General features: G+C 38.9%; 1 protein-coding gene across 3 annotated transcripts in view; it reads right to left on the bottom strand.

Annotated features, from left to right (window-relative positions):
- The window catches only part of RUFY3 (RUN and FYVE domain containing 3), a 64,771-nt gene that overhangs the window by 3,185 nt on the left and 33,721 nt on the right, over positions 1–27,865 (bottom strand). For 2 of the 3 annotated variants that reach the window (XM_077750129.1, XM_077750135.1), the window contains 12 exons: positions 26,756–26,929; positions 25,821–25,938; positions 24,571–24,672; positions 22,804–22,927; positions 21,181–21,242; positions 20,234–20,299; positions 18,905–18,974; positions 15,731–15,823; positions 14,280–14,363; positions 11,737–11,904; positions 11,146–11,243; positions 7,312–9,606 (listed from right to left, as the gene is read on the bottom strand). In XM_077750129.1, the coding sequence (XP_077606255.1) occupies positions 9,534–9,606; positions 11,146–11,243; positions 11,737–11,904; positions 14,280–14,363; positions 15,731–15,823; positions 18,905–18,974; positions 20,234–20,299; positions 21,181–21,242; positions 22,804–22,927; positions 24,571–24,672; positions 25,821–25,938; positions 26,756–26,929 (1,232 nt within the window). In that variant the 3' untranslated portion in view covers positions 7,312–9,533. Of the gene's footprint in view, positions 1–479; positions 549–1,443; positions 1,472–3,787; positions 3,853–5,525; positions 5,626–6,941; positions 7,062–7,311; positions 9,607–11,145; positions 11,244–11,736; positions 11,905–14,279; positions 14,364–15,730; positions 15,824–18,904; positions 18,975–20,233; positions 20,300–21,180; positions 21,243–22,803; positions 22,928–24,570; positions 24,673–25,820; positions 25,939–26,755; positions 26,930–27,865 lie in introns of those variants that run through there. The other variant, XM_077750122.1, reaches the window with a different exon arrangement.

Below are 27,865 nucleotides of genomic sequence, written 5' to 3'. Positions count from 1 at the left end.
CAACTGTCTGATCTCTTGTAAGCAGGATGGAGTACTGGAGGAGTACAGACTTCGGGGCCAAAGTCAGGATGCAGCTGGGCCTTGCCACTTATGACTTGAGAGACTTTGAGAAATGTACTTCACATCTCTGAGCGCAAGGTTCATCTATAAAATGATGACACAGAGGAGATAAGCTTTACAACAGGGACTTGGTCTACACTCTGTTCATTTCTCTCTCTCCAGCACAGAAGACAGATAGCACATTCTACATGGGAGGCACTCTAATTTATGTATAAATTTGTTTTATTTATATTTATGTTCATGGAGACTTACTGACATGACTTACTATGACTGAAAAAAAATCGGTACACAATAAATGCTTGCTCCTTTTGCTTTTCTCCCCACTCTGCACTCTACACAGCAAAGTCCCTATTATGAAAGGGGCCAGTGGTGTAATGGATATCCTGGTGGAGAACCTGTTCTGTTCTCACCATCGTTACCTTCGCGAGGCTGCCATCTTGCTGGCACAGCGGACACATCTGTGGCTTTGTGGAGAGTCGCGGCGGGTCCTAAACCACAGATTGAACCAGTTAGTTTCTCTTAGCCTCCGAAATATTAACACTTTCAGAGTATTCATTTTTTTACGTTACAAAATTAAAATAACCACACTGCAGACTATCTGGAAACTAAAGAACCAAATTACATATGGTCCTCATGCCTTAATATAACCCTAGGAATCCCATCATTAACCTTGGAGCTCTTTTCATTTTTATAATAATGTAACATGTGATTCTAATTATAAAAGAAAATTCAAGTATATAAGTGTGGAGTAAAAAGTTTTTAAAAGCCCCATCCCTCTTGTCCTACCATATCTTTGGGAACAGAAAGCAATCTTTTATCTTTTCCTTCTTTTCCTTCCTTCCTTCCTTCCTTCCTTCCTTCCTTCCTTCCTTCCTTCCTCCCTCCCTCCCTTTTCTTCCTTCCTTCCTTCCTTCCTTTTCTTTCTTTCTTCTTTTTTTAATATTCTAACATAAATAACAGGGGTGACTCAGTCATAGCAACATGTGTCCTCTCTCTCATGGGTTGTCACATCCTATTCTACATGCAAAGTATCTTACAACCATTTATATTTATTCCCAACTGAGCACTTTTCCTGTTTTATAGAAGAGAAAACTAAGGGAAAAGGAGGTCCAGGGAGCTCTTTTAGGTCTCACTCTTAGGTCAAAGAGAATTTCAAGTAAGAAGTGAGACGTGCCATTTCCTTAGTAAATTGCTCAGAGCTGTACTACTTCCTGTGAGTTTGAGGCCAATGCATGTTTGTTGAGGATACTGTTAAAATGATGGGGCACCGGGGCCTGTGTGCACTCATCTACTTCCCATGCTGCCTGTGTTCAGGTAGGAATGGCTACGAACAGCCAACCACATCATTTACACAAGACGTTTGAGAACAGAAGACTTGGATACCTGTTCTTCCACAGGGTGAGACGGCAGCCTACAATGGAAAATTAAAAACAGTAACAAACAGCAACTTACTATATTTCCACGTGAATCATTTCAAAAGCAAAGAAAAAGCATTACCATGGTTCTTTTATGCTGTTGGGACTGACATAATTATTAATCTTGACCTCCAATGGAAAGAAATTTTCATAGTTAAACCTATTACTAGAATCTGATACTTGACCTACATTATAGTTCCTGTTTGAAAATAGATTTGGAGTTATATTTTTTGTTTTCTTTTTACTACCAAGAGAATAGTTAGCATTTGTATCCCAGCCTACAAAACTCCAATGGCCAATGCTATACATTTTAAAAGTTTCTTTTTTCTGATATTATAGAAACCTACCCGTTGTATGTCATGGATTAGTCCTCTCCTCCAAATATTCTTAAAATGTGAACTTTAAGCAAATTAATCAGGGAAAGCGAGATGGTCACAGGAGGACCCAGTCAGGCTGAAATATTTCTTCCTGAGACCTAACTCACTGACTTTCCCAGTTTGGAACCGATCTTAAGAGGAGAGGCAGTTCTGGGGCTAAAGCCCCACAGATTCACAGTGGTTCCAGTTCACTTCCATCAAGTGGCCGGGCAACCGCCTGAGTGACCAGGTTTTCGGCTGTTCCTCGGGCTGTAACCCCAAGAAACCTGAGTATGTTTTAGGACTGTAGTTCAAACCCTGGCAACAGCTATTAGACAGAGGACTTATACACAGAAGACATGGTGAGTAGAGGCAATTCAGGTGTGCCACCTCGCCTCTCTGTGCTCCTCAGTTTTACATCTGTAAAGTAGGAACAGATGATTAAACTTTCCTAAGAATTAAAATGTTACGGAGATAATGAATGTGAAACACACTTTTAAGTGAGTTATAGATGTAAGGTAGTCTTGTCTTATGTTCCCAGGGCCTAAATCCAAACTTGGCATGTAACGTCCTCCTGATTCTAAAGGAGTTGGTTTTGGTATGGAATTAATCCCGCATTAATTTTACTGCCTTTCTAGTTCCTTTCTGTGGCCCATGCTGATCTGTGGGGTAGTTTAAGGTTAGTCCGACAACAGACCATGCTCTCTTTGGGAGTAAACTTAAGGCTTTGGAATCATTTTGGACTTGGGAGGCCACATGCCTGCATAATCAGTCTAATATTGGACTCTGTGGTTTATCTTCTCCAGCAGCTACTTTGCTCAGGTGACACACTGCCTCATTCTTGAGGCATCAAAGACTAGACAGGGACGGCTGCCAAAAATGTATACTGTGTAGCTGTCTCCAAACCCCTATGGTGTCTTTCTTGTTATTAACCTTTGCTGTTGTTGTTGCTGTTGTAACAGACTGATTTTTGGAGTAGTTTTAGGTTCACAGCAAAACTCAGCAGAAAGTACTGACATTTCCCATATACTTCACTGCCCCTCCAGGTTCCCCCAATATCTACATTCCACAATCGGAGGTGGGGCGCTAGACAATGTTACAATCGGCGAACCCACACTAACACATCATAACTACTCAAAGTCTGCAGTTTACATTAGGGTTCATGCTTGGTGTACATTCTATGGGTTTGGACAAACGTACGACATGTATCTAGCATTACGATACCATAGGAGTATTGTCACTGTCCTAAAAAATCCTCTGAGCTTATCCACGCATATCCCCTAACCCCTGGCAACCACTGTCTCCATTGTTTTGGCTTTTCCAGAATGTTATACATACAGTTGGAGCACCTGTTCTTTTACATAGTGGCACTATGTACTATTTTGTTATGTTTCTACTTGCTAAAATAATTGTTAAAAGTCCACTCCTTGATACCATCCTAATGCTTTTCATGGTGAGCAAATCAGATGAATAGTTAAGGAAAAGGAAAAGGAAAAGAGTTAGGCAGTTTGAGACCCTTAAGAGAAAGGACACAAGGGAAATTAGAGGATTTATGAAACATCGTTGCCTTCCACGTAGCTCACAAGTGGCAACAAGTCATACTCAAGTACACTGAAGAATCTGAGAAATTCTATGACCTGTACTTCGTTCCTTTGTGATACCCGTCCAGTAAAGATGAGAAATAATCCTTGAGGGGATCATTTGAGTTTGAGGACTAACCAAGGAAGAGTCAGAGGACAGCTTGATCGCCCTTCTTTCTTCTAAAATGGACTAAGTGGGTTTGGTTTAATATGTGTTCTCTGCTTGATTTGTTCACGCCCCCCCCTTTCAAAATACCTTGCTGGAGAATTACTATTACAAGTCAGTGTCTGGTCAGTGCCACTGCCAACATATATGGAAAGGTCCCGCTCTTCCACCCAGAATAAATTTATATCTTAGTATTTTATTAACAAACACCTGTGGCCTTCGTCCAGGGGCTTTTTAAGTTTAGTATTTTCCTCTTGAATTTTGTGCTTCCCATCCTGCCAAAAGAAAACAGCCCAATATATTAATTATTCAGACTGCTAAATGGTGATGATGCTGCAGACATTTTCTTCTGTATCGTCTTAGCTTAGGCATAAAATTAAGCAGCTTTATTATTATAGGGAAGGAATTTAACTTCCAGAATATTTCCTCATTCTTTGCTCTAAGTACTTTCTTAACAAATTATTCTGATAGTGTTTGCAACAAATGATTTTCAGAGTAGGTATTTTCCATAACTCTTGCAATTCAAATAAAATTCAGAATATATCCCACTTACTTGCAAAGTGAGCTCAAGGTAGGTTACTTCTTAGGGCATCTTAGTTACTTCTGTATATCTCTATGTATCTTTACCTCCCACTCCCAGCTGAGCTCTAGAAAACTGGTAAAACCAAGCATGGCCATGTCTAGCAGACTGTAAATCCTCTGGACAGTCAATTGAGCAGCTGCCACAACGCCATGACAACGTACACAGCCTACACAACTTGAGTTTTTACTCTGAAGGACCAATGTAAAGTTCCAAACTGCATTTCTACCAAAGCGTGCAAGCCCTGCCTAGGCAGTTTTCAGTGACGCATTCCTTCTGTGGACACTGCTGTCTGCCTTGAGCTGCTGTCCATCAGCCTCTAAAAATAGAATGCACATTCTTAGACCACTCAAGTGTCAAGGAAAGGACGTTGATGCAATATTTACTCCTGGAGCCCCTATGGCAGGACAATTCAAGATTGAGAAACTTCAGGCCTCACCAGAAAAGCAGGGTAAAAGAGGCCAAGAATTTAAGTAAATCTCTGTAAGCCGTTCTAAGTAGATTTTATGTTTGCTAAGTTAAAATAATAAAGATGGCATGCTACAAAAGGAGTAGTATTTTGTGAGTACTATATAATAGATCTCTATTTACCTGTATTTTCAACTCTCCAGCAAATTAGCATCTCTTTCTCTAGAAATTTTAAATTAAGAAGCTTATAAATTTGTCCTGCTTTGTTATATGTAATATAAAGAAAGAAGATAATTTTTTCCCTGTGTTTGTATTCCCTATGTTTCTGATTTTATTATTGGACGACACAGGCTCCTGTTTCATGGATCCCAGAGATGGTCTTTTCCAATTTCAGCTTCCTTACCACTAAGGAGCTGAGGGTCTCTCTCCTAAGACTGTTCTATAGAAACGTCTACTCCTGCTCTTTAATCACTCTATATTACTTTCTTTTCCCCAAGCAACACTAGTTCCCTCTTCTAATTTCCCAAGAGAAGTAAAAATGAAATCCTCGTGATTCTGAAAATGGTAGACAGAAGCAAGTCCATATTGAAGACAATTCTGTTAAACGGAAATTCAGGGTGGGGAAAGATTACTACAACATATTATTGAAGATGTTAGCCAGCAGAAGTCCAAGGAACACAAGTTTTTGTTAAGATAACAAAATAATCCTAACGCGAAAGGGATTAAGAGGGGCACTGGAAATCGTGGTTATTAATCCTCTTTTCCAAATGAAATCAAGTCAGAGAGAGTGTCCAGAGGTAGACTGAGAATCAAGGCCTTGTGTTCATGCCAGCTCTCATCTGCCATCCACATACTCAAGGCCCCAGCAATTAAGCTTGTGTTCCGGGAGAGAAAACCGTCCAGCCCATTAGGGTAGCCTCTAAAACTTAAGTAAATGAACAAGGGAATAACAAATATTACCGTTTTGGGTTCTGGCTTCTGAAAGCCCTTTCCTGGGATGCTCCTGTTGTTTTGTAACCTTCTTTCTCTTTCCTGTTTTAGTTCTAACTCAAGCTGGTGCCTGTGACAGAAGAGAGGAAAAGGATGAAAATTTGGATTTCTGCACTCATGTTCTCTAAAGACCGCCAAACCCTTTTCTTAAAGCTCTGCGGTTAAATTTTAATACTTGATTAATAAAAGGTTACCAGATATACATGGGCAAGCAGGTTTTAGGGTGTTAAAATATAGTACAGTACAAGTAACACTAAAATACAGACAACATTTTTTAAATCTTTCTTGGATAATTAAGAATGTAATTAAGATCTCCTAGTTAGTACCTGAGGGTCACCACTCTGAATATCAGTATTTAATATTAACTCTTTTTTTTTAAGGGTCTTACAATATTTCTTTAACATTTTTTATTTTTGAGAGACAGCACAAGCAGGGGAGGGGCAGAGAGAGAGGGAGACACAGAATCTGAAGCAGGCTCCAGGCTATGAGATGTCAGCACAGAGCTCAACGTGGGGCTCGAACCCACAAAACTGAGATCATGACCTGAGCCAGTCAGACACAACTGACTGGGCCACACAGGCACTCCTAATATTAACTCTTAATAAAGAGTTGTGTTCAACTGAATGACAATTAGTAGGATTTGCTATAATGAAAGACAGTATTTACAGATTTTCAGCAAGAAACAATATGAAAGCACTAACACTGTAGTCCCATTTCATTTTAATTAGCTGGTCTCTCTTTACAGTTATGTGTTCAATGCCCAGTTACATCATCAGCCACCAATGTCCTTAGTAGCCATGTGCTTTTCTATCTAACAACAAAGTTCTCTTTGTTTGAAGTCAGTGGCTTCTGCAGAGAACTGAGTCTCGTTTGACAGATAATATGGAAGAGTGGTTAAGGACTTGGGAGTCAGAGAGAGACAGGCGTTTAGAATTCTGCCACTGACTAGCTGAACTGGGTCAATCTGGACAAAGTGAACCCATCTAACCTTTAATTTCATCTGAAAATGGGGGTAATACGGTCAACTACTAATAGGGTTGATAGGAAGATGTTAGGACAGAAAGCCTGTGAAGTGCTCTGTGAAGTTTCCGCACACAGTAAAAATTTAGGAAGTACCATTATTAGTGTTAGGTTGCGTATTAATTCTCTTACCCCTTTCTACTTATCTGGGACCTTGAATTCTAATTTCCTAATCCTTTGATCGCAAAGCATGTTTGACAAGATTTGGAAATGCTGATATAGGGAAAGCCTTCTGAATCCTAATTCCAGAGAAAGGACATTACAAAGAAAAAACCGAGGGGGCTGGGCCCCGGGACCCCCCTCTCTCGCCGCTAGCTGTAGAATTACCCACAACCACCCTGTCGGCTCCTGCCGCCCTCTCTTCACCGCTGCCTGGTGAGCTCCTCCACTTCCAGCTGCAGGCTGTTTATCTTGTCCCCGAAGTCCTGCTTGAACAGCCGGTTGTCCAATTCGGCAGACTGGCGGTCTCGCTCAGCCTGGCGCAATCTGGATGTGAGCCACATGAACTTGTGATAAAAAACAAAAGCCATGGTGGGGAGGAAGACCAAGTTTACAACACAAAATAAAGCAACCCAAGGAAGAAGGCATGGAGAGACAGAGGGAGAGGGAAAAACAAACAACCAAACAAAAAGCTTTGCAGGACACAGGGGAAGAAATTATACAGGGGGGAAAAAAGATGGAGAAGAAACAAATTCTAAAGAAAAGTAAGATGAAGGTGAACCAGGCAGAGGAAAAGTTGATTTTCCAATTTTTTTTTTATTCTAGTACTACAGTTTACAGCCATTAGATGATAAACAATAAAACACCACTTTTTAGAAAATCCATATCCAAAGCCAACCTCAAGTACACAGTAATTAAAGTCAAATCCACCTTTTTGTGTTTATTTCCTAATAGGTTTGGTACTTCATATTTCTGCTTTACACACTTAACTGGAACTTGCAAATGGGCAACTACCTTATTATATGTGGAATTAGAACATTTCCTGGTCCTTTCCCTACACCACAAATCATATTAAATCACATTACACATTAACCCTTATCAAGGCTTTCTGGGTTCTTCTATAAGGAAAAGCCTTTGTCAGAGTCTGGCCATCTCTTTCCTTTTCCATTCCCACCAGGCTGTGTGTGACTAAGTGAACAAACAACTCAGCACCGGGCCTGTGTAAGAGTCCTGATCGCATCCTCTGGAAAATTCTAATGAAATGTTTTCTTCTATATATCCCATAACTTTGCACCTATAAAGAAGCATGTTCTAAAAGGTGAAACCTCAGGGGTTCTATATAATAGAATTTGAAAGCATGCTATCTGTAGTCTTTAAAATGTTTTATTTTAGTGTTTGAGTACTCTTCCCAAATGCTCATAGAAAAGGCAACTCATCACCACAAAAGGTTGATGAAGATAAGAATAGGTGCAAAATTATAAGAACTAAAATAAGTTCAAGAGCATAGGATATTCCATGAGGTTGGTCATATGCTCTTTGACTTGACTTTGGTTCAAGTCTGTAAGGACCTATAGAAGCACAAGTGAAATCTATCTTACTCTCTTAATTCTGGTTTTTCCAAGAAGAAGGTAAAGAGTTTCAAAAGCTGGAAGCAAAGGGTAAGGGTTATCTTTGTTCCCACCTAAGCAGCTGAAATGCTGCAAATCATACCAAAATGAGAAAAAAAATTTTTTTTGTCAAGACCTTTTGAAGGAATGAAGGCTTATGTAAAGCCTGTTCCCCCAAATCAAAAGTCATCTTAAAAAATCCAAGTATTTATAGGATTATTTACAATGCAAAGCCTAGAAAGGGGTAGATCTGTGGCCACTTAGAAAAAGAAGCCCTGCTAACTAATTACTCCGTGTGAATATCTACTGGGGATGTTTATTTTTAGACTAAATAATAAAGAGTTTATTGGGTATCTATTTTCTACCCTGAAGTGGTTTTCCAATAAAATTAGGTTGTTAGCTTCCTAGAGAAGTTAGCAAATCCCCATCTGGAGAGAAAGTAATAGAAGCTCTTGCGTCAATGTTTCTAAGCAAAGAACACAGGTGGGGACCCATCACTCATGTCTATACCTTGTTGTCTTTGCTTCCGAAGGAAAAGCAAGATAGATTTGAAAATTGTGTACTGGTTTTTTTTTGTTTATTTTTTTGTTTTTTTAATAGGAGACGAGTTTTTCATTAAAATTGTTCTCTCTGAGCTATCTAAATAGGAAGTGGCACTGCAGGAAAATGGCAGAGGTAGAAGATGACAAGTTATTAGGAGGGTTTTCCAAGCTTCCACATTAGTACATTATTGTAAGTTACCTAATCACTACCTTTATCTCTATTTACTTTAAAGAAATGTAATGATACGGGGTCCCCCCCCCCAAGTCACTAAGGCAAAAAAGTTGCAAGCAATCTTGGTTACTGAGAATAGAACTGTAGTGAGATACTAAGTACTTATCCGTGGCTCGGGGAGTAAACATACACAACAGAAGAGGAAAGGGGCCAGGGCCTAGGAGACACAGAGCTACTTCAGGAGAGCCCTAGTCCTACGCTGTCATCTCCCGCTCACTCCAGCGCAGTGGCCGAGCAGGTTCGCTGGTACACACAGCGCACCTACAATCCGGTATTGTCAGGGACGGCTTGTAAAGGTGTCAATAAAATATGCACATGAGTTCTTATTCCCTAGGCCTTTTTTTTTATTTTTAATGGTATGTTTATTTATCGGTCAACTCAGAAGTAATTTCTCAAAGTTTATTTGGCAATTAATTAAGAACTTATACTAAGGTTTCTAACTCTGGGGAGAAAATAAAGAAGAAAAAAACCCCACAGCCTATATATCAAACTGTTTTGTTTTAAGTCCCAACAAATTCAAAGTCAATTTTTGGTGACATTTTATGTAGAATCAGAGCTTAAATGTAATAACTTTCAGATTTCTTTCTTTACAATTAAGTTGTACATCAGACTTGCGAGGTGACCAACTGCAAAATGCCTAATGATGTTTGGGGATCAGTTTATTCGCTGCACTATTTAAGGTCTTTGCCTGTTTCACCAAATCCTTTTCACTAAATTAGTAAGATAAAAATAAAAATGGAGTGAAAGGGGAATGAGAAAATGAGTAAATGGGAAAGACAAAAATAACAAGAGAAAAAGTCAGCTTAATACATGAAGAAGGAAGTCATTATTTTAGTTCTGTCTACTTGATGCTGTCAAAAAACTATCGAAAAATAATGTGCACATTTCAAAAATACAACTTATGAACAAGAAAATTAATTTGTTAAATCATAAACATGTAAGTGCTCATGAGCAAGCACTTAGAGGACGTCCTGGACCTGATACCTTTTTATTTAAAACCAGTCAAACCAGAAGTTTCTAACTTGTTTACTAATTTGCAATCAGCTTGTGAGTTACCATTAATATACAATGCCATTTAGGACCACCCCGTGGTCAAACATCATCTGAATAAAGAAGCCACCCATTCATCCTTTCATTTACGCACCTGTTGAGTGAATACCTTGCATGATCATGGCACTGAGACAGAGCTTAGGAATTCCTTAACTAACCCCACAAACTCACACTCTCATCAGAAGGTACACATAGATATGTATGTACATGTACATGGGCTGTAACGTGAGGCAGAAAGTGAGAGGTAAGCAGTAGGGGCAGGTGTGGGTATAAGGCTCTGGGAATTCCAACAAGGACAAATGCGTAGATTACTGTTATCTGACAAGTATCAGGGGAAGCTTTGGAGAGGTGGCACTGGAGTCTGAATGTAAAAAGTGCATGTCAGGAACAGGGGAGTGGGGAGAGGAAGGACACTTCTGGTCGGTGGGACTACTAGGGAAGGAATGGATGGGGAAGGTGCAAGCATGCGCAGGGACCAGCAACTTAGTAAAAGAAGGGTGATACTTAGTGGGTATCACCCACTAAAGGGTGGGGTGGGGGTTAAAAGGTGGCAACATGGGCTGGCAACGCGGAATGACGGTGGGTGCTACAACTGCTTCACAAGGGGACGTGTTTGGGGCAGACTGAATTGTAGGTACCAGTCGAAATAGCCCGTCAAAAGACAAAATCCCAAGACTGGTCCAGAGAGGGGACAGGGCTGGAGACAGACAGATCTAAGACTGTGGGAAGGGGTGACAGTGGGCATTCCAGAACTGCTCAGGAGAAAGTAGAGAGAAAAGGGAGATGGGGCAGGGGGAGGAGGGAAAGGAGCTAAAGCATTAGAAGGGCCCTCAGCACCCCGCCATCACTGGCACCACCGCATTCCGAGATTTCGGTGATGAAGAATTAAAGAACAACTGCAAACATACTTAAAAGTGCTTTCATCCTCAGAGTTCTCCCTCCTCTAACAAGACACCGAAACGGGATCATGGGAGAGCGTTATAGTTCTGCTGTTCAAAACAGTCACCAGAGGCTGGTGCTTCTTAAAAACGTTTTCACTAACATCTTAGAGAAACAAGAATTTCACTGGCTTTCTACCAGCAGGCCTGGTGTTAAATTGGGAGAATCTGATACACTTGCTTTGCCAAATGCAGAGCACATTTCTCTTCCTTCCAGCACTAAAAGCCCAAAGCGCTTCACTAAAGAAAAAGCACTTTTACCTTTGTTCGAGTTGTTTGATGGTAGCAGCCATCTGATTAGTCTTCTCTTCCAAACGACTGTTTAATTCACTTTTCTGTTTCGCTCCTAAGTCTGAACTCTGTTACGGAAAAGAAGTATGAGTGATGTACATGTAACAGAAAACCCTGAAATAACCTGAACCCTGAACCTAAGAGTAAGTGGGAAATAGAGAAATAGAAATGTTCATATATTTGTGTGTCAGTTAGCCTCTTAATGGAGAAAAGAAAAAAAAAAGCAATGTTTAAAATTAATACTGCTGTGAGCATCTTTGTCACAAAAATGAACATCAGAAGGTTCATCAACTTAACGTATTTCAGTATCAAAGCTAATGGAACATAGAACTCAGTTGGCAAGTTAGGCCGGAGCGTAGAAATTATCTTATGGATAAAACAGACCCCTTTTCCCACTACAATTTGCAAAGTGGTCATGGCTTCCCAGAACAGCAACACAGGACCCTACAATGGTCTGATTCCTAAAGTGGTTTAGTGGCAGCTAGCCTCAAAATGAGATCGACTCTGGGAAGCCCTGGGATTCTGGAGAGCCAGTGGGCCCATTCCTCTTATTTCCCCTACCTGCAGCTTAAAGGCAAGTTCATGCTTGAGAGCCCTGAGATCATCCAGCTGCTGTCGCAGAGACACCAGGGCATCCTGCTTCTCACAGACATCCTTCTCCAGCATCTTCATGGCCAATTCCATCTCCTGTCTCATGCTGATCTGGATCTCCAGTTCTTTTTCAACATCCTGCCCCCCAAGGGAAATAAACTGCTTACTCTCTCTTCCGTCAACTAAGTACAAGCTATGGAAATCCACAGGAAAAGGTGTGAATTCCAAAACTCTTCAAGTCTGAATACCTTGGCAAAATAGCTACAAAGTATCATTCAATGCAGAGACATTACCAACGATAATTAGGATCATCACAAAAAATATTTACTCAATAATTTACAAATCTGAAAAACTTGGTAGGCCAAGATACTGCTATTTAATCTAAAATACGCACATACTTGAGGCACATCATGAGAGTAAGAAAAGGGATGTCATGTCCTAGTATGGAGATGTATGTAAAGTGCTACAGTAGCTAGCGTAAAATGAAATAGTTGCAGTTCTCTTCAATGTGGCTATTACTGACATATTCGAGAGCTCAAGGAAGCCAAAAGATACTTTGGGTCTTCAGCATAAACATCTCAGTAACTGAGAATGATCAACATGGCTAACTGAATTTTTATATTCACTTAACATGAAACCCATGTTTGTTTCAACCATTATTAGTGCAACACTGTCGGATGATCAAAGATACAAAGACTTGAGGTTCTCCTGCATCCATGCTGTGCCTGGGGCATATATAGGACTGACTTGCTTGGTTTCTTTCCCTTTTTAACAAACATGTACCTTATTGTGACATAAGGAATGTGGAAAATTTTGTGTAAGATTTTGATCATGTGCCACCTAGCTGAGGTACTTCTCTGTGTGCATGGTTAGCAGGATTAAATGAGACAGATTCTTAAAATACTGACATATATTATTTCTAGAATTTCCCTTATAGAAAGTATTTTGAGATCTAATCCATAAATACATAGAAGGAAAATGATATTGATAGAAAGAAAATGATATTATTTCAAGGTTACTAAAATTATATTGCTGTTTTCTCAGAACACCTGAAATCTATTCTGTACGCTGTTAGTCGGTGATAATTTTTAGTACAAAGCAGGTCACCTTTATTTGCAGGCTTTCCCTATTTTCAGAAACACTACTGGTGGGGGAGATCCTTTCATTTGTCATACTATCAAAATTGCAGGAGTTGCTATGTCAATACCAGGGGTGTATTAATATACTAGTACTTGAATAAAATCTATTATAGGAGTATTATTCATTATTATACATTTATACACATATACACACCCTCCAAGGAGACAAATCGGAATCTTCACAGGGGTAAGGACTGACGTAGGAGTGGGGATTATAAACTTTAAAAAAGCAGGTTCCATATACCTAATGTTCTTGTAACACAAAGTATAAAATATAAAAGCTGTCTCGGAAAATGGACTGAGAAAGCATTATAGGGAATATGGGTTTAAAGAGACTGAGAAATATGGGGCGCCTGAGTGGCTCAGTTGGTTAAGTGACATCAGCCCACGTCATTATCTCACAGTTTGTGAGTTCAAGCCCCACACTGGGCTCTGTGCTGACAGCTCAGAGACTAAACCCTGCTTCAGATTCTGTGTCTTTCTATCTCTGCGCCTCCCCTGCTCATGCTCTTGTCTCTCTCTCCCCCAAAAATAAACAAACATTAAAAAACAGAGTGAGAAATATACACCTGAAACTAATGTAACACTGCGTGTGACCTACACTCAAATAAAAAAATTAATTTAAAAAAAAGTTGGAGAAGCAACTAAAATATCATTACAAGAGTTACAGAAGAGCTCGTATGCACAATATTCTCTTTAGCAAATATTATGATATGAAAAAAATCCATGCCAAGACTTAAGCTAAGAGGATTTTCTAGATCCTATTTTAATTGAGTCAGATATTTAAAAATTTCCTACATTTTTATAAATATCTTATTTTTTCATTTAATTTTTTTAATGTTTATTTATTTGTGAGAGACAGAGACAGAGCATGAGCAGGGAAGGGGCAGAGAGAGAGGGAGACACAGAATCCGAAGAAGGCCCCAGGCTCTGAGCTCTCAGCATAGAACCCAAGGTGGGGCTCAATCCCATGAACCCCGAGATCCCGACCTGAGCCAAAGTTGGGTGCTTAACCAATTGAGGCACCCAGGAGCCCCAAAAATTTCCTACAGTTTTCTAATATGCACTGTATTAATCAATAAGCAACTAGCCCTTCCTATGGAAGAAGGTAATATCCTTGATTAAGAGTGTTTTATACAAGTAATGCCTAGTGAAGGTAAAAATCAACCATATGAAAATTTGCCTTTATGTATAACCATATTCACAATAAATATACTCAAAATTAAAAAAAAGAAGGAAGAGTGAGAAACAGTTTTTTAGGATCTACAAAAACACTACTAATGTTCCTGACCCTGGTCTGTAAGATCAAAGCTCTCTAAGAGGGCCTTTATGTTTAATGGGTTCCTGAACTACTAGAACGTAAGTGAAGTTTACCAGTCGCAACTGTGTCTCTTCCTTTAAATGCTTTCTGGCTTCACTCAGTGCTTGCCCATCTGAAGTTCTGTCCTGCTTAGGACCCTTGAAGAGATACATAAAATAGTAAATATATTTAAGGATTAAAAAAAACAAAACAAAACTCATACAGTGTTAGCTGGCACTAGTACTGCTGTTTACTAAGGAAAATGATTATATGTAATTAAACAGGTATAACAATGAATGAAGACAACAAAGAGACTGAGGAAGCTTAGTAAATAAAAAACTCTTGGCAGAATGGGGTTTTCTTAACATTTTGTTTGAAGTCCTAAGGTAGGTTAGGGAGGGGGGAGGATCAAGGGGGAGGAGTCTTAAAAGTTGGCCTCTAACCACAAGGTAGTATTCACTGTAAAATATGAATTTGGCCAAAGGTTAAAACTGTAATATATTCCTTCTCTAGAGATCTTCGATTTGGTGTCTCCAACCATCCAGAGAAATCACAGCTCAAAACAGAAACTTTCAAAAGAAAACTGTTCTGAGCAGTCACAGTTGTTTTCACAAAGTCCACACACTAAAGTCAAACCCATTACTTACAGAAAATGACTTCCATCCCCACTCAGAGCCTACTTGCTTCTTCTTTAGGAACAATTTTAATAACTACAGATATTTGGATTCTTAGGTCACAGAAGGTTATAAGCATGAAGATAAAAGGGAGTAAGGGAGCGGGGAAACACTCATACTTTTATGGAGAAGCAAGGGATGCCAGTGAAATCATAATAGCAGAGAAAAAGCACCCTAAGTAACCTGGAGATGTTTAAGTATAGGCGCTAGAAGCTCTATCAGTTCCCACAGCCCCTACAGTAGCATCATTGTATTGAGTACTCAACTGCCAATTGGTAAACATGATTTTTTAGTCATGATAAAGGGCTAAATGTGTTAAATTATGTCCTCTACCTAAGGCTGCTTAGAACTGTGCAGTACATAAAAGGTTTGCAAAAGAATCTGTGTAGACATATATAAAAAATTTGATACTTTTTATAGTATCAAACTATACTGGAAAACTCATGTACATGGTAACTCCCAGTGGTATCAGATAAACACTTCTTACAAACCAGTACCATGGTCTAAAAACAATGATATATTTAATATAATAGATATAACCCTTAACTACAGTGCAAATCATTAGTACATAACAACAAGAAATTGAATAAGACCTGTTCTTGGAGTCTCTAAACAGATGTAGGTGGCGGAGAAGCCAGGGACCATCTGTCAGAGAAGGGGCCTCACTCTGGCATAACCTTTATCATTCACTCGATTATGCAGGGAGTCTTAGTCAAAAGAGCATGCTCTATGGCAAGTAGCTGTATGCTCGCTACCTCCAAACAGTCCTCTAGAGTAGAGGCCTTACCCACCGTCCTAGTAACACCTTAACGCACTCTCTAGGAATGTTTTATAAATCCTGTAAGGTTAACCTTCCGATTGGATTCCAATATGTAGGAGCTTTCCTCTTTAACTCGTTCCATTTCTTCTTGCAAGGTAATAATCCTGTTGTTTGCAACTGCAAGCTGTTGAAAAAAATTTAAAAGATAATCTTTTACCTTTCTTTTTTAACACAGGATAAGATAATTCATGATCTGCTAGGACATAATTTTCAGGCTTGAACATTCTTAGAAGGAAATAAAGTTATCTATGACTCCATAAAAATGTTCTTACGGTATGGGAAATTAGGAGGAGTGTTTTTAAACTAGGTTAGATAAAAATAATCTCCTACTGTTGCTTTCTGTGTAAACTTTTTTAGGACCAAAATGTTAACTTAAGATTGTTTACCTCAGTGGTGTTCTCATGGGTAACACCACTATTTCGTTATAATACCCATTTCTAAAATGTTTAATAAAGAGGTCACCTTGGGGCACCTGGGTGGCTCAATCAGTTAACCATTGGACTCTTGATTTCAGCTCAGGTCACAATCTCATGGTTCATGAGATGGGGCTCTAAGTGGGCTCTGAGCTGACAGAGTGGAGACTGCTTGGGATCCTCTCTTTCTCTCTCTCTGCCCCTCCCCCACTTGCACATATGCAAGTACACTGCACTCTTTCTCTTTCAAATAAATAAATATTGTCACCTCATGCCTTGGGATTCATCTTATAAATGAATGTTCTTACAACAAGAACTTTGATAGCTGATTTTTAAGAGTAAAGAAATTAAGTTCTCACTCTAAAACATACTGTGAAGTACTGAAGAGAATGCACCTAAACAGGTAAGGTAATGTTATTAGCAGTATACTGCTAAGGGGAAACACTTATATCCCCATTCCACAGGCGGGAAAAGTAAAGAGGAAACACTTTTTCCTCCTCTGTACCCACTAACCTCGCTCTCCTACGGAGAACAGGGAAGTGCCTAAGTGCACCTAGGAAAAGCACTTGGCAGGCTCTGCTCGGTGGGGCTAGTCTCCCTTCACATGATCTCCTCATGAGAAGTGGGCACAGGCTCTGCTTGGTTCCGGTTCTAGAGTGGAAGTACAGAGGAATGGGGCTCAGCCATGCTTTCTAGAGACAGGTCTGGAAGCCCATTTTCCTCTCTGCTCCATGGGCCTAACAGTGCATAAAAAAGTACACTCTGGCCAAGTGGGTCTGTCCGCTTTCTAGATCCAAAGGCACCCTCAAATGGGTTCTCCCAAGATGTTACATCAGAGAAAGTATTAGGAAACTACGGCTATATATCTAAGTGGGCCTTCTAATTCAGCTTTATCAATAATAGATGTTTTTGTATCTTCATCTGTTTGTAACTTCTCATTTATCACACTGATTCAGAATTCAGGGGAGGAAAAGAATTTTTGTTTCTTGCTTTTTTTACTGGCCCTCCTAAATCCAAAATATATGGAAAAGAGATCTGAGTGGAAAAGACATCCAGATATAGATACATGGAAAAGAAATGAGATCTATGGAAAAGACAGATCTGATTTGCCTTTCCTATTCTTTATAAAGCCTATACACAGTGCTTACCTATCTCTACAAATCCAAGGTTTCAGTAAATATTACTGGTAAAATAAGTACATGAATGAACAAATTAATATTGCTAATAAAATAAATCTAGGTCAGAAGGACAAGTTTTGTGACTGAGGGGATAAAATTAATAACTATATTTACTGGGTGCTTACGATGTGTCAGACACTAGCCTAGGCCTTATGTATTATTTAATTTCACATAAAAACCTTACTGTTATTTTATCATCCCCATTTTACAGAGAAGTAGATCAAGAAACAGAGGCTAAGTTATTGGCCAGGATTAGATAGTTAGCAAGTGCTGGAGCTGGGACATGAATCCCGGTTGCCCGGCTCTGGAGATCATGCTTCACTGTTGGGCCGCGGTACCTCAACAGAGCAGCAGCAGCAACACGGCAGAACATTTCTATGCAGAATATTTCAGAAGCTTTGTAGAGGGGCACCTGGGTGGTCAGTCAGGTAAGCCTCCAACTTGGGCTCAGGTCATATCTCACAGTTCAGGAGTTCGAGCCCCACATCAGGCTCTCTGCTCTCAGCGCACAGCCCGCTTCAGAGCCTCTGCACCCTCTTTCCCTGCCCCACCCCTGCTCACGCGCATGCTCTCTCTCAAAAGTAAATAAACATTAAAAAAAAAAAGCTTCGTAGGGTAAAATTCTAAGGACCATTTTCATTAACTTATAATAAAATTTAAGAATCTACATACAAAAGTGAAGCCCACAGAAGTGAGAAATAAGGAAGGTGTTTTAAACAGCATTTTCTTGACCAGTGCTTAAACTTGGGTTTCATTTAGACCAACTCTATCTCATGGTATATAACAGAGTAGTTATAATCAGAAATAGATAAGAAAAAGTCTTGGTCACCCAGAAAATTTTATTTAAGATTTTTTCATAGAAACATCTAATGCTATCGAAGAAAAAAATATGTGGCTTAGCCACTGGCAAGTTAAAAAATTTCTTTATTAATCAGAAGCAAAAATGAGGTTAATATTTATTCTTATTTTGGGGACTTTTCTAAGGATTTTCACATATTTTTCTTCTGTGATTTTCAGGGCAACAGTGAGGCTGAAAGGGGAAGTATGAATACTCTCATCTGCCAGTGAGGGACGGGGCCTCCTGGAGGTCAAGTGACTTGCTTGCTCAGAAGCACATGACTTTAAGCAATGTGACATACCAGCAGCGGATTGCTGGTCTTCTGACCAGAGCTCTTTAGATTATCCCCACCCTACCACCCCAAGGAGAAAATAAGGTCCTTGAGGTTGGGAGCTTGCCAATCTGGCACACATCAACCACTGCACACATAAATCTCTGCCTAGCTCTAGCACATAAGTGGTACCCAAATGTTTTTTGAGTGAACAAACATCAAGCTATGTGCTAACTGTTAACTCTCGGCTAGTCCAGACAAAACATTCATGCAGAAGAAAGCAAGATATCTGATCAGCCCAGGTTCTACACCTACATAGTCCAACTGGATAACGGACACCCCTGAGATAAGCCAGCTGGCCATTCTCAATCAGAACAAGGAATCATTCCTATTACAGACATTATCTGAAAAAGTCAAGTCCTTTATTTCCAAAGTTCCACAGAAATGACTGGTTCCACTAACGCACATTATGAAATCTATGTCAAAGCGTTTCCAAAACACTTACCTCCTCTGTCAGTTTAGTGTTGGATTTTTCTAACGCATCCACTTTTGCCTGAAGGTTGTTTACAGTAGCACTATCAAGAGAAGAAAAAAACATAATGGTTTCTCTTGAAAAACAGAACAATATCCTGTACTTTCCCTTTAAACACCCATCACATTTATCATCCATTGTCTAAAGTCCACAATTTGTGACCGACTTGCAGGCTCTAAGACAGTTTACAAGTGGCTGTGTGTCTTAACTGTTACATCCCGGCCACTGAAGCTTGCACTTAAGAAGTACTTGTTGGATGAAATTAAGGAGCTGATGCATGGCACAGTGTGTAATAATATGCTACATGAATTAAGTGCTTGCCATGCACTGAGCACTTTTCTAAATTATTCTATTTGGGTTATTTCATTTAGTCCTTTCAACAACCCTAGGCATTAGGTAGCCCCAAAGACAGATAATGAAGCTGATGCATGAAGAGAGTAAATAATTGTCATGTTTCTATTTCACTATCAAATGTACTTTTGCTTGATTAATATCTCCATAATTCACTGTGGTCATTATTAGTTCTTGGTCCCCAGAGAAAATATATTTACCGGTTCTTGAATTTTCTAGCTGGAACCAAGACTACTCAAAATTTATATTGATACTGGTATAATCATATAATAGGTCTTAGTTAAAATTGTTAATTCCTTAAAAGAATTATAAGCAAGACAATAGTTAATGGATGGACAGATCAATTTTTCTGAATTATTTGACAGTCGTTAGCATAAGAAGAACATCAATGTTCTTGAGACCACCAAGAGAATTCAGATCGTTCTCCTCAAGAAAGAGGAGACTGTTTCATGTTCTAGACAGTTCTGAAAAATACTTAGTATTTGGGAAATTAATGGTAGTGATGGTGAAGAGAGGGTAAACTCATACCATCAATTCAATGTATAAATGACAAATGCAAGGGACCAACAAGATACAATTAACTGTAAGGTGCTAAGGCAATGAGTGGTTGACCCAAGATCACCCTTGATGTATGTGGCTGCATTTACTGAACCAAGTAGGCTGCTACTTTCAACTGCTACTTACATGTCACATGGTTAAGAGTTTTTAACTGAACATACTTAGTCAATCACCAGAGTTATAATTACATACTAATCTTATATCGCCTTTCACTAAAGACACCCAAACAATTAAATGCCATTTATTTAGTGCCCAGCTCAGTGCTTGGCAAGCAGGAATTCTATTTATTTTTATTGAGTATTGCCTGAATTTATCTCATGGCCCATCAATTTACTCTTCCCTTCCTTCACAACAAAATCCCTGATGAAGTAAAAGTATTTATTCGTTCCTTACTTTAGATGTCTGTTGAGCTCCTCTACATAGTTCTTCTGATCCAGAATTGCAGTTATCTGGCCGTCCCTGGGATGGGAGGGAAGAGTTGGAGGAAAATACAGACATAAATTAAACAGCATTAGAAATACCAAGATAATCCCTCCCTTAATCTTTTCATATAACATAGAAAATTGTAGCACAGAAACCAGAAGACAGGCCTGATGTATAATGCCTTCAAACAAGAAAGACTCAGAGATTTAAAAATGAAACAAAAAAAATTCTCCATATTAATAAAGCCTTTGTTATAGCTTACATCCCTTAATAACTCAGGTTATAGGTATAACACTGTAATCTATCAGAAGCATTTAAAAAATAAAAATTTATTCTTATGATTGATAGCTTTTTTAGCTTTGCCGGTATCACTTATCACAAGTCTCCTGTGAGATCAAGACCTGAGTGGTGATCAAGAGTCAGATATTAACCGCCTGAGTCACCCAGGCACCCCTAGGAGATTTCATTTCTAAGGGCCATGTGGACATTCTGAAGTAATTTTACATTTACAAGAGGTGTAAAAGTATTGCCGAGTTCGCATATATTCTTCACCTCATTACCCCGAATGTTAACATTGTACATAACCCCATAATGTATGTTTAATATTTCAAATTTTAAGAAATGGAGAATTCAATCCTTCTGATCAAGAAGACCATGTTTTTAAACATTATTCAAGAGACGGAGCAAGGGATTCCTTTTATAAACCTTCTCCTTTTGTTAGCCCCTGAACCACACAGTAGGAAAATCACTTAACTAAAAATACTTTTAGGGCCGAGGAGGCACAATAGGCAAGACTCTATTAAAGCTGTAGAATCAGAAATTCTTTCAGCAAGTGCATTAAAGCACTACTGTTGTAAACATTAAATGCTATCGAAGAACATTAAGGAGAAAAGAAACTTAATTTTCTTTGTACATACCCTTCACTACCTTTACTGCTGTTCCCGTCTTTGAGATACATTGAGAAATCTATAACTCCAACCTACAGAGACAATTTTCAGAATTTAATGTAAAATTCGATACTTTTTCCAAGGCATCATACAGTATCTCTTTCTGGGCACTCAGAATAGCAATGAAGTCATGACAGTTATTGGGAATTTTTAATGAAAATGTACTGTTTTACTTTTATAGGACCAGAAGACCAGATCATGCAAGTCAACAGAAGATTTTAACAAAGAAAGTCAACAGAATGCTTTATATAAATTTAAGATTTAAAGCTTCTTTCTCTTTTGCTTCTTTCAAGTATTTTGCTACTGAATCCCTATTTACATATAGGAATAATGTTTTAAAAGTTGTAATTACAAAGAGAATGCACAGTTCCTTAAAGGAGTTTTGGAAAATACAGATAAATAAAGGGATGTAACACAAAGCACCCATAGTCTCAACCACCCAGATAGGACCACTGTAACAATTTGATATCTATTCTTCCAAACTTCCATTGATGCATTACTTCTATATTTTTCAGGACTGCTATTTTATTATTCATCTTATTATTTTTTTTAATCCAGGTCAAAATATCATACTTTTTTTTCCTATTTACTTAGAGTAAAATGTAATAGAAATTTGCTGTAGTATTTCATAGAAACCAGTCAAAGTGAAAGCAACAGCTTTATTTAGTAAGCAATTAATATGTGCCAGGCCCTGTAGTAGTTGAAAGACATGTACTTTTATTCCACATGGTAACAATATGACATAGATACAGATACTCTTTTTTAAATCCCTGTATTTCAATTGAGAAATTTGTAGCACAAGAAACTACAAAATTTATTCAGCTAGAAAATAAAGAAGCAGAATCTGAACCTAAACAGTTTGGCTTCAGTCTGTTTTCTTTTTTTAAATTTTTAATGTTTTTTCTTTTTGAGAGAGAGAGACAGAGACAGAGCGCAAGTGGGGCTGTCAGCACAGAGCCCGACATGGGGCTTGACCACAGGAACTACAAAATCACGACCCGAGCCAAAGTTGGACACTTAACAGACTGAGCCACCCAGGCACCCCTGCTTTAGTTTGTATTCTTAACTACCATGCTTGTGTATATATTTTAGCCTTTGTATGGGGGGTGGAGGTGAATGTATTTCAGCCTGAACAAAATATATTTTTTAAAAGCTTTATTTATTTTTGAGAGAAAGAGTGCACAAGTGGGGAACGGGCAGAGAGAGGGGGACCGAAGATCTGAAGTGGGCTCTGTGATGAAATCAGTAAGCCCAAGGTGGGGCTTCAAGGCACAAACCATGAGATCATAACCTGAGCCCAAACCAAGAGTTGGGGGCTCAACTGATTAAGCTATCCAGGTGCCCCAGTCTGTACAAAATATTTTATACAGGGATCACAGCCAAGAGAAAAATTGAAAAACATTCATAATATATAAATGAGTCAAATTAGAAGGAAAAACAAAGTAACTGCTTATATTCACATCAAAAGGTTTAAAAATCTTACTTATGACTACAGAATTTCCCTTCAATTGGTTGGTATAATCTGATCAATCCAAGTTCTGAGCTAACAGAACTCAGAGTGATGCACTTGGTAACTGAGCACGTTTCACATACCTGAGAGTCCAAGTCTTCTCCTTTCATACAGAAATTGGCATCAATGACGTTGAGACCCACCAAGAGACCAGCAATTATGGCTCCTTCTTCTTCCATCATGAGGGCGTTGGGTTCATAGAATTCACTGCAAGAGAAATCCATAGAATGCTCTAATGTAACAAAACCTCAAGAATCCAATGATGTAATCATGAGACAAGCAGAAAATGCTGGCCTCATAGCTGAATATGGGTATTATGATAATAGAGAAAAAGCTAAAAAAAAAAAAAAAGGGATGGCCTGAATACTTTATTTTAGAGAATAGGTGCATGAATAGCTTCTAGGATTAAATAGTCTAGCTGAAAGAAAAGTGATAAGAATGGTATTTTCACTGAAGTGATCATTTATGCTTTCCCCACATATTTGTATTTGAGATGCAAGGGGTAATTTTTCAATCTTTAATGCAACTTTAAAAAATTGGCTTTTAAAATTTTTCTCAGAGAAAATTTGTAGGTGCGTGTGTAGTGATATCACATTGTTGTTCTAATTTGAATTTACATGATGGCTAGTGAACTTACATATNGGGGAGGGGGGGAGAGAGAGAGAGAGAGAGAAGGAGAGAGAATCCTAAGCAGGCTCTGTGCTGTAAGCATGTGGGGCTGAATCCTATGAAGCATGAAATTGTGACCTGAGCCGAATCAAGAGATGGATACTCAGTCCACTGAGCCACCAGGTGCTCTTAGATATATATTTTCTTAAAGTAATCTTTATCCCCAAAGTGGGGCTGAACTCACAATCCCAAGATGTACTGACTGAGCCAGCCAGGTACCCCTCTTTTTATGTTTAATAGCCATTTCAATTTTCTCTTGTGAAATGCCTATTCAAATCCTTTACCCATTTTTACATTTGCTTGTCTGCCTTTTTCTTTTTTAAAAAATTTTTAAAATGTTTATTTATTTTTGAGAGAGAGACAGAGCAGGAGCAGGGGAGAGGCAGAGAGGGAGACACAGAATCCGAAGTAGGCTTTAGGCTCTGAGCTGTCAGCACAGAGCCCAACGTGGGGCTCAAACCTACGAATTGTGAGATCATGACTTGAGCCAAAGTCAGAGGCTTAACTGACTGAGCCACCCAGGCGCCCCTGCCTTTTTCTTACTGGATTGAAGCGGCTCTTCACATGCCCTGATTACACATCATTTATTAAATATATGCACTAAGTAATACAAATATCTTCTTTCACACTCTATGGGTTGCCTTTTAATCTTATGTCTTGATGAATGAAGTTCTTCATTTTAATGTAGACCAATGTATCCATTTTTTTCCTTTACAGGTAGGACTTTTATGTCTTGTTTAAGAAATTTTTGTCTACTTTATATTGTCTTCTAAAATTTTTACTGTTTCCTCTTTGCCATTTCTATCTATAATCCATCTAGAATTTTTGTGTGTGCTGTTTTTAAATTTAATGTTACATGTCAACTTCCTGTCTTACTGAGTCTGGGTAGATGCTAAGGTGGAGTCAAAAGCCTTTCCTGTTTTCTGGGGGTATTAAGTTTTCACCTACCCTGCAAAGGACCAAATATATGCCACAGTGACAGATGGAGCACATGTGATAAATAAACATCTATTCTTGAGTATGTGTGTGTGAGGGGTGGGAGAAAGTATTAGTTGAACTATATGAAATTATCATGAATCAATTGTTTTAAACCTGCAAAAACAGCAAATTTATATGATTTGACCTCATATGATATATAGAATATAGCAAGAAAAGAAGAAAGTTCAATAAGATGTTCATACCTGAGAAGTTCCTTCTTATTGATCAAAGCTTTCATGTATTCTGAGAGTTTCTTTTGCATTAATGCCAAACGAAGCCAGGCTCTTCCTCTGCCTACTGGTGTCCTACAGAAACACAAGAATCAGACAACTAAAAGTAGCAGACATAGAGCATAGTGGGAGAGATCCACTGACTCTTGCTAATAGTCCCCAGTAATAGCAGGCACACCGAGGTGCTCCTTACAACCTCTTCCCCCACATTCCTACGTGAGGAATTCTGGGTGGGCTGGTGGGACTGGGGGTGTGTTTGGGACAAATACTCTTGTGGAGAATGAATTACTGAGACTACAATTTGAGACTACAATTTGAAAACCTCTGGGAGGTCCAACTGAAAATGTTCTATCACATTAGCATTGGTAAATCCTCAGAAACTTAGTATCATTTAAGTGCCCAAATACTACCAATGTGGACACAATCCATTTAGGCCTCTATCTGACTGAAGTTAAACCAGTCTAATTTGGGAAAATGATCAGTACTCTTTTTGCGTTGAGGCAGGTTCCCAGTGTCAGTTCCTGAGGTCTACTTGACAATCTTGGCTCTTAAACTGCACCAAACAAATTCTTTTTCTTAGTCGAGTCTAGCACACTCCCTCCTTAGGTCTGATTTCTTGAGACCCTGACTCCCACAAGTACTTTTACAAAATAAGAAAAATTTTGGCATTTCACTATGAATACAACCTCTTTTAAATTAGTGATGATTACCTCTCACAGGCACACTTCTCTTAATATTCTATCCTGGCAATTCTCTCATAGTAGTGCCTACTCATAAAAACAGTACGCATTCTGGACTGTTATGAAATAAATGATTATGGTCATCATTATCTCTCATCTTGAAGGAAATGGTTAATGTTTTCCTAACAGAATTCAACCTTAAACGTACTTAAGTCCTGGAAGATCTTTAACACTTGCTGTTATCTCTGCAGCTTCCGGAACAAGCTTTTCTACCAGTTCTAGAGGCCCCCAGAAGGATTTATTTTGTCCAAGGAAAGTTTTCTTAGCTAAGGTGATAAAAAAAAAAACAAANTAGTGATGATTACCTCTCACAGGCACACTTCTCTTAATATTCTATCCTGGCAATTCTCTCATAGTAGTGCCTACTCATAAAAACAGTACGCATTCTGGACTGTTATGAAATAAATGATTATGGTCATCATTATCTCTCATCTTGAAGGAAATGGTTAATGTTTTCCTAACAGAATTCAACCTTAAACGTACTTAAGTCCTGGAAGATCTTTAACACTTGCTGTTATCTCTGCAGCTTCCGGAACAAGCTTTTCTACCAGTTCTAGAGGCCCCCAGAAGGATTTATTTTGTCCAAGGAAAGTTTTCTTAGCTAAGGTGATAAAAAAAAAAAAAACACACAATGTTTTAATATGCTTACAACATAAACATGCCCTCAACACACAAACACATATACACACTTCTCTCTCATCTATTTAATCCTTTCTTTTGGAGAACTAATCCTACATTATCGGACAGTTCTAAAATTATTCATGCTTTCAGAATAGATAACATTTTGTGAAAACCAAAATTCCCCTACTCCCCAAGACTCAGTCCTTCCTGTTTCAGGAAGAATTTACAACTACACCTATGATAAGGATAACGTAACATTTTAACAATATAGTACTTAAAACTGTGAGGTATTAGTGAAGAAAACAGTCCAATGGGAAAAAATATGTTAACTGAGAACCAGGCTATTAATGATTGGGGAGCGAGGAAGAAAGGAAGCAAAGTGAACAAGACCAGGTTCTGCCCTCAAAACTTATGGTCAAATGGAAGAACACAGAAGCAAGAGTCAGGAGATCTGAACCTAGCACTTGCTCTGTTCCACTCACTGTGTGACCCTGGGTGAATTACCTCAAATTCCAGGCCTGTTTCCACCTGTCAAATAGAACTGCCGTATTGGACTAGATACTCGTAATGTATTTTCTGGCTCTAGCATTTAATGATCTGTGTTTCTAAGCCCTGTATGTCTTTTTATTCAACCACATCTCTGTCTCCCTGTCTGCGCTCATATAGGGTGCATTCCAATAGATTAATATTATTAATTCAAGCCTCTTACTCTTTGGCTCCATAAAGAACACTTTTCTTGAGCACGGATTGCTAGAAAATAGCTGCATGCACATTTGCATTCTGGGCCCATGGCCTACCCTTCAAGCCGTGTTTCAGGCAATGTTCCATCACCACAAAGAACTGCTGGAGAGGTGCATAGTCTGAGTCCAAAGTTCTTCCCAGGTTCAGAGCTGATTCAATCAAGCCTTTGATACTCAGCTTGGCCATGTTCATCAGGTTCATGCGTTCGTTAGCCATGAGATAATTAGGATCTATGGCCAAAGAGGGAGAGGATGGATCCTGGTTACTGGAAACAGCACATTTAAAAATTCAGCGTTTCACTGTGTTGACATTAGCATCAAAGGTGCAAAAGCAATGGAGGGTGTCTTGGCAAGAATGAAGACAGTGGTTTTGTATTTTCTGCCAAGTACTTGCTGTTAAAAAAAAAATGATGCCAGTTTCCCTTAGGAATATCCTTGATGCAACAGTGAAAATTACTTATTTTATCAAATTTCAAGCATTGAGTACAGTCTTAATGATCTTGCCACCACCTCTGCCCCCACCCTAACTTGGGTGCCCATCATAGCTTCACAACCTTCACACTGGTCTCTGTGATTCCACCCTGGCCCCTGCCCCCCTCGTTCTCTACAGTTTGTGAGGCACTCTAAAAATTAAAGGCAATGTAGAAAAAAAAGTACTTCAACTTTGTTCCAAGTATACAATTTACATTATTAGTATTATTTATGTTCATTAGCATCATCATTATTTAAACTAAACATTATTACATAAACTAGAAATAATCAATAGTATCATCTCCCAAATTTTTAAGACTTAGCATAGAGTGTGATAAACTACTGGATGAAAGGGGCTAAGTACCACTTTTTATCTGACAGAACTCAGAACAATCCAGGCACTCGCTACCTTCACTTACTGGTGCCTACCCTGTGCCAAGTGCTGTGGGCTGCTTCTGACGGTTCTGATTTCAGTCCCTCCTGACATCAGCCTGTGAGACAGTTACCAATAGCACCAACTTACAAACGAGGCTAAGCATGTGAAGGAGCCGGTCCCTGGGCACAGCCAGTAAGAGACAACAAAGCCAGAGTTCCAACTATATAAGTCTTGGCTTGCTGGGCTGTTCTCTGAGGTCATATTTTGAAAGAAATACTTTATTATAAAGTCAGGATTGGTATATATATTGCCATTAATTC

The sequence above is a fragment of the Crocuta crocuta genome, unplaced genomic scaffold (genome assembly GCF_008692635.1).
Source record: "Crocuta crocuta isolate KB4526 unplaced genomic scaffold, BGI_CrCroc_1.0 scaffold1, whole genome shotgun sequence".
Classification (NCBI taxonomy): domain Eukaryota; kingdom Metazoa; phylum Chordata; class Mammalia; order Carnivora; family Hyaenidae; genus Crocuta; species Crocuta crocuta.
The sequence above is the reverse complement of the archived record's forward strand: the minus strand, read 5'-3'. Positions and strand labels throughout refer to the sequence as shown.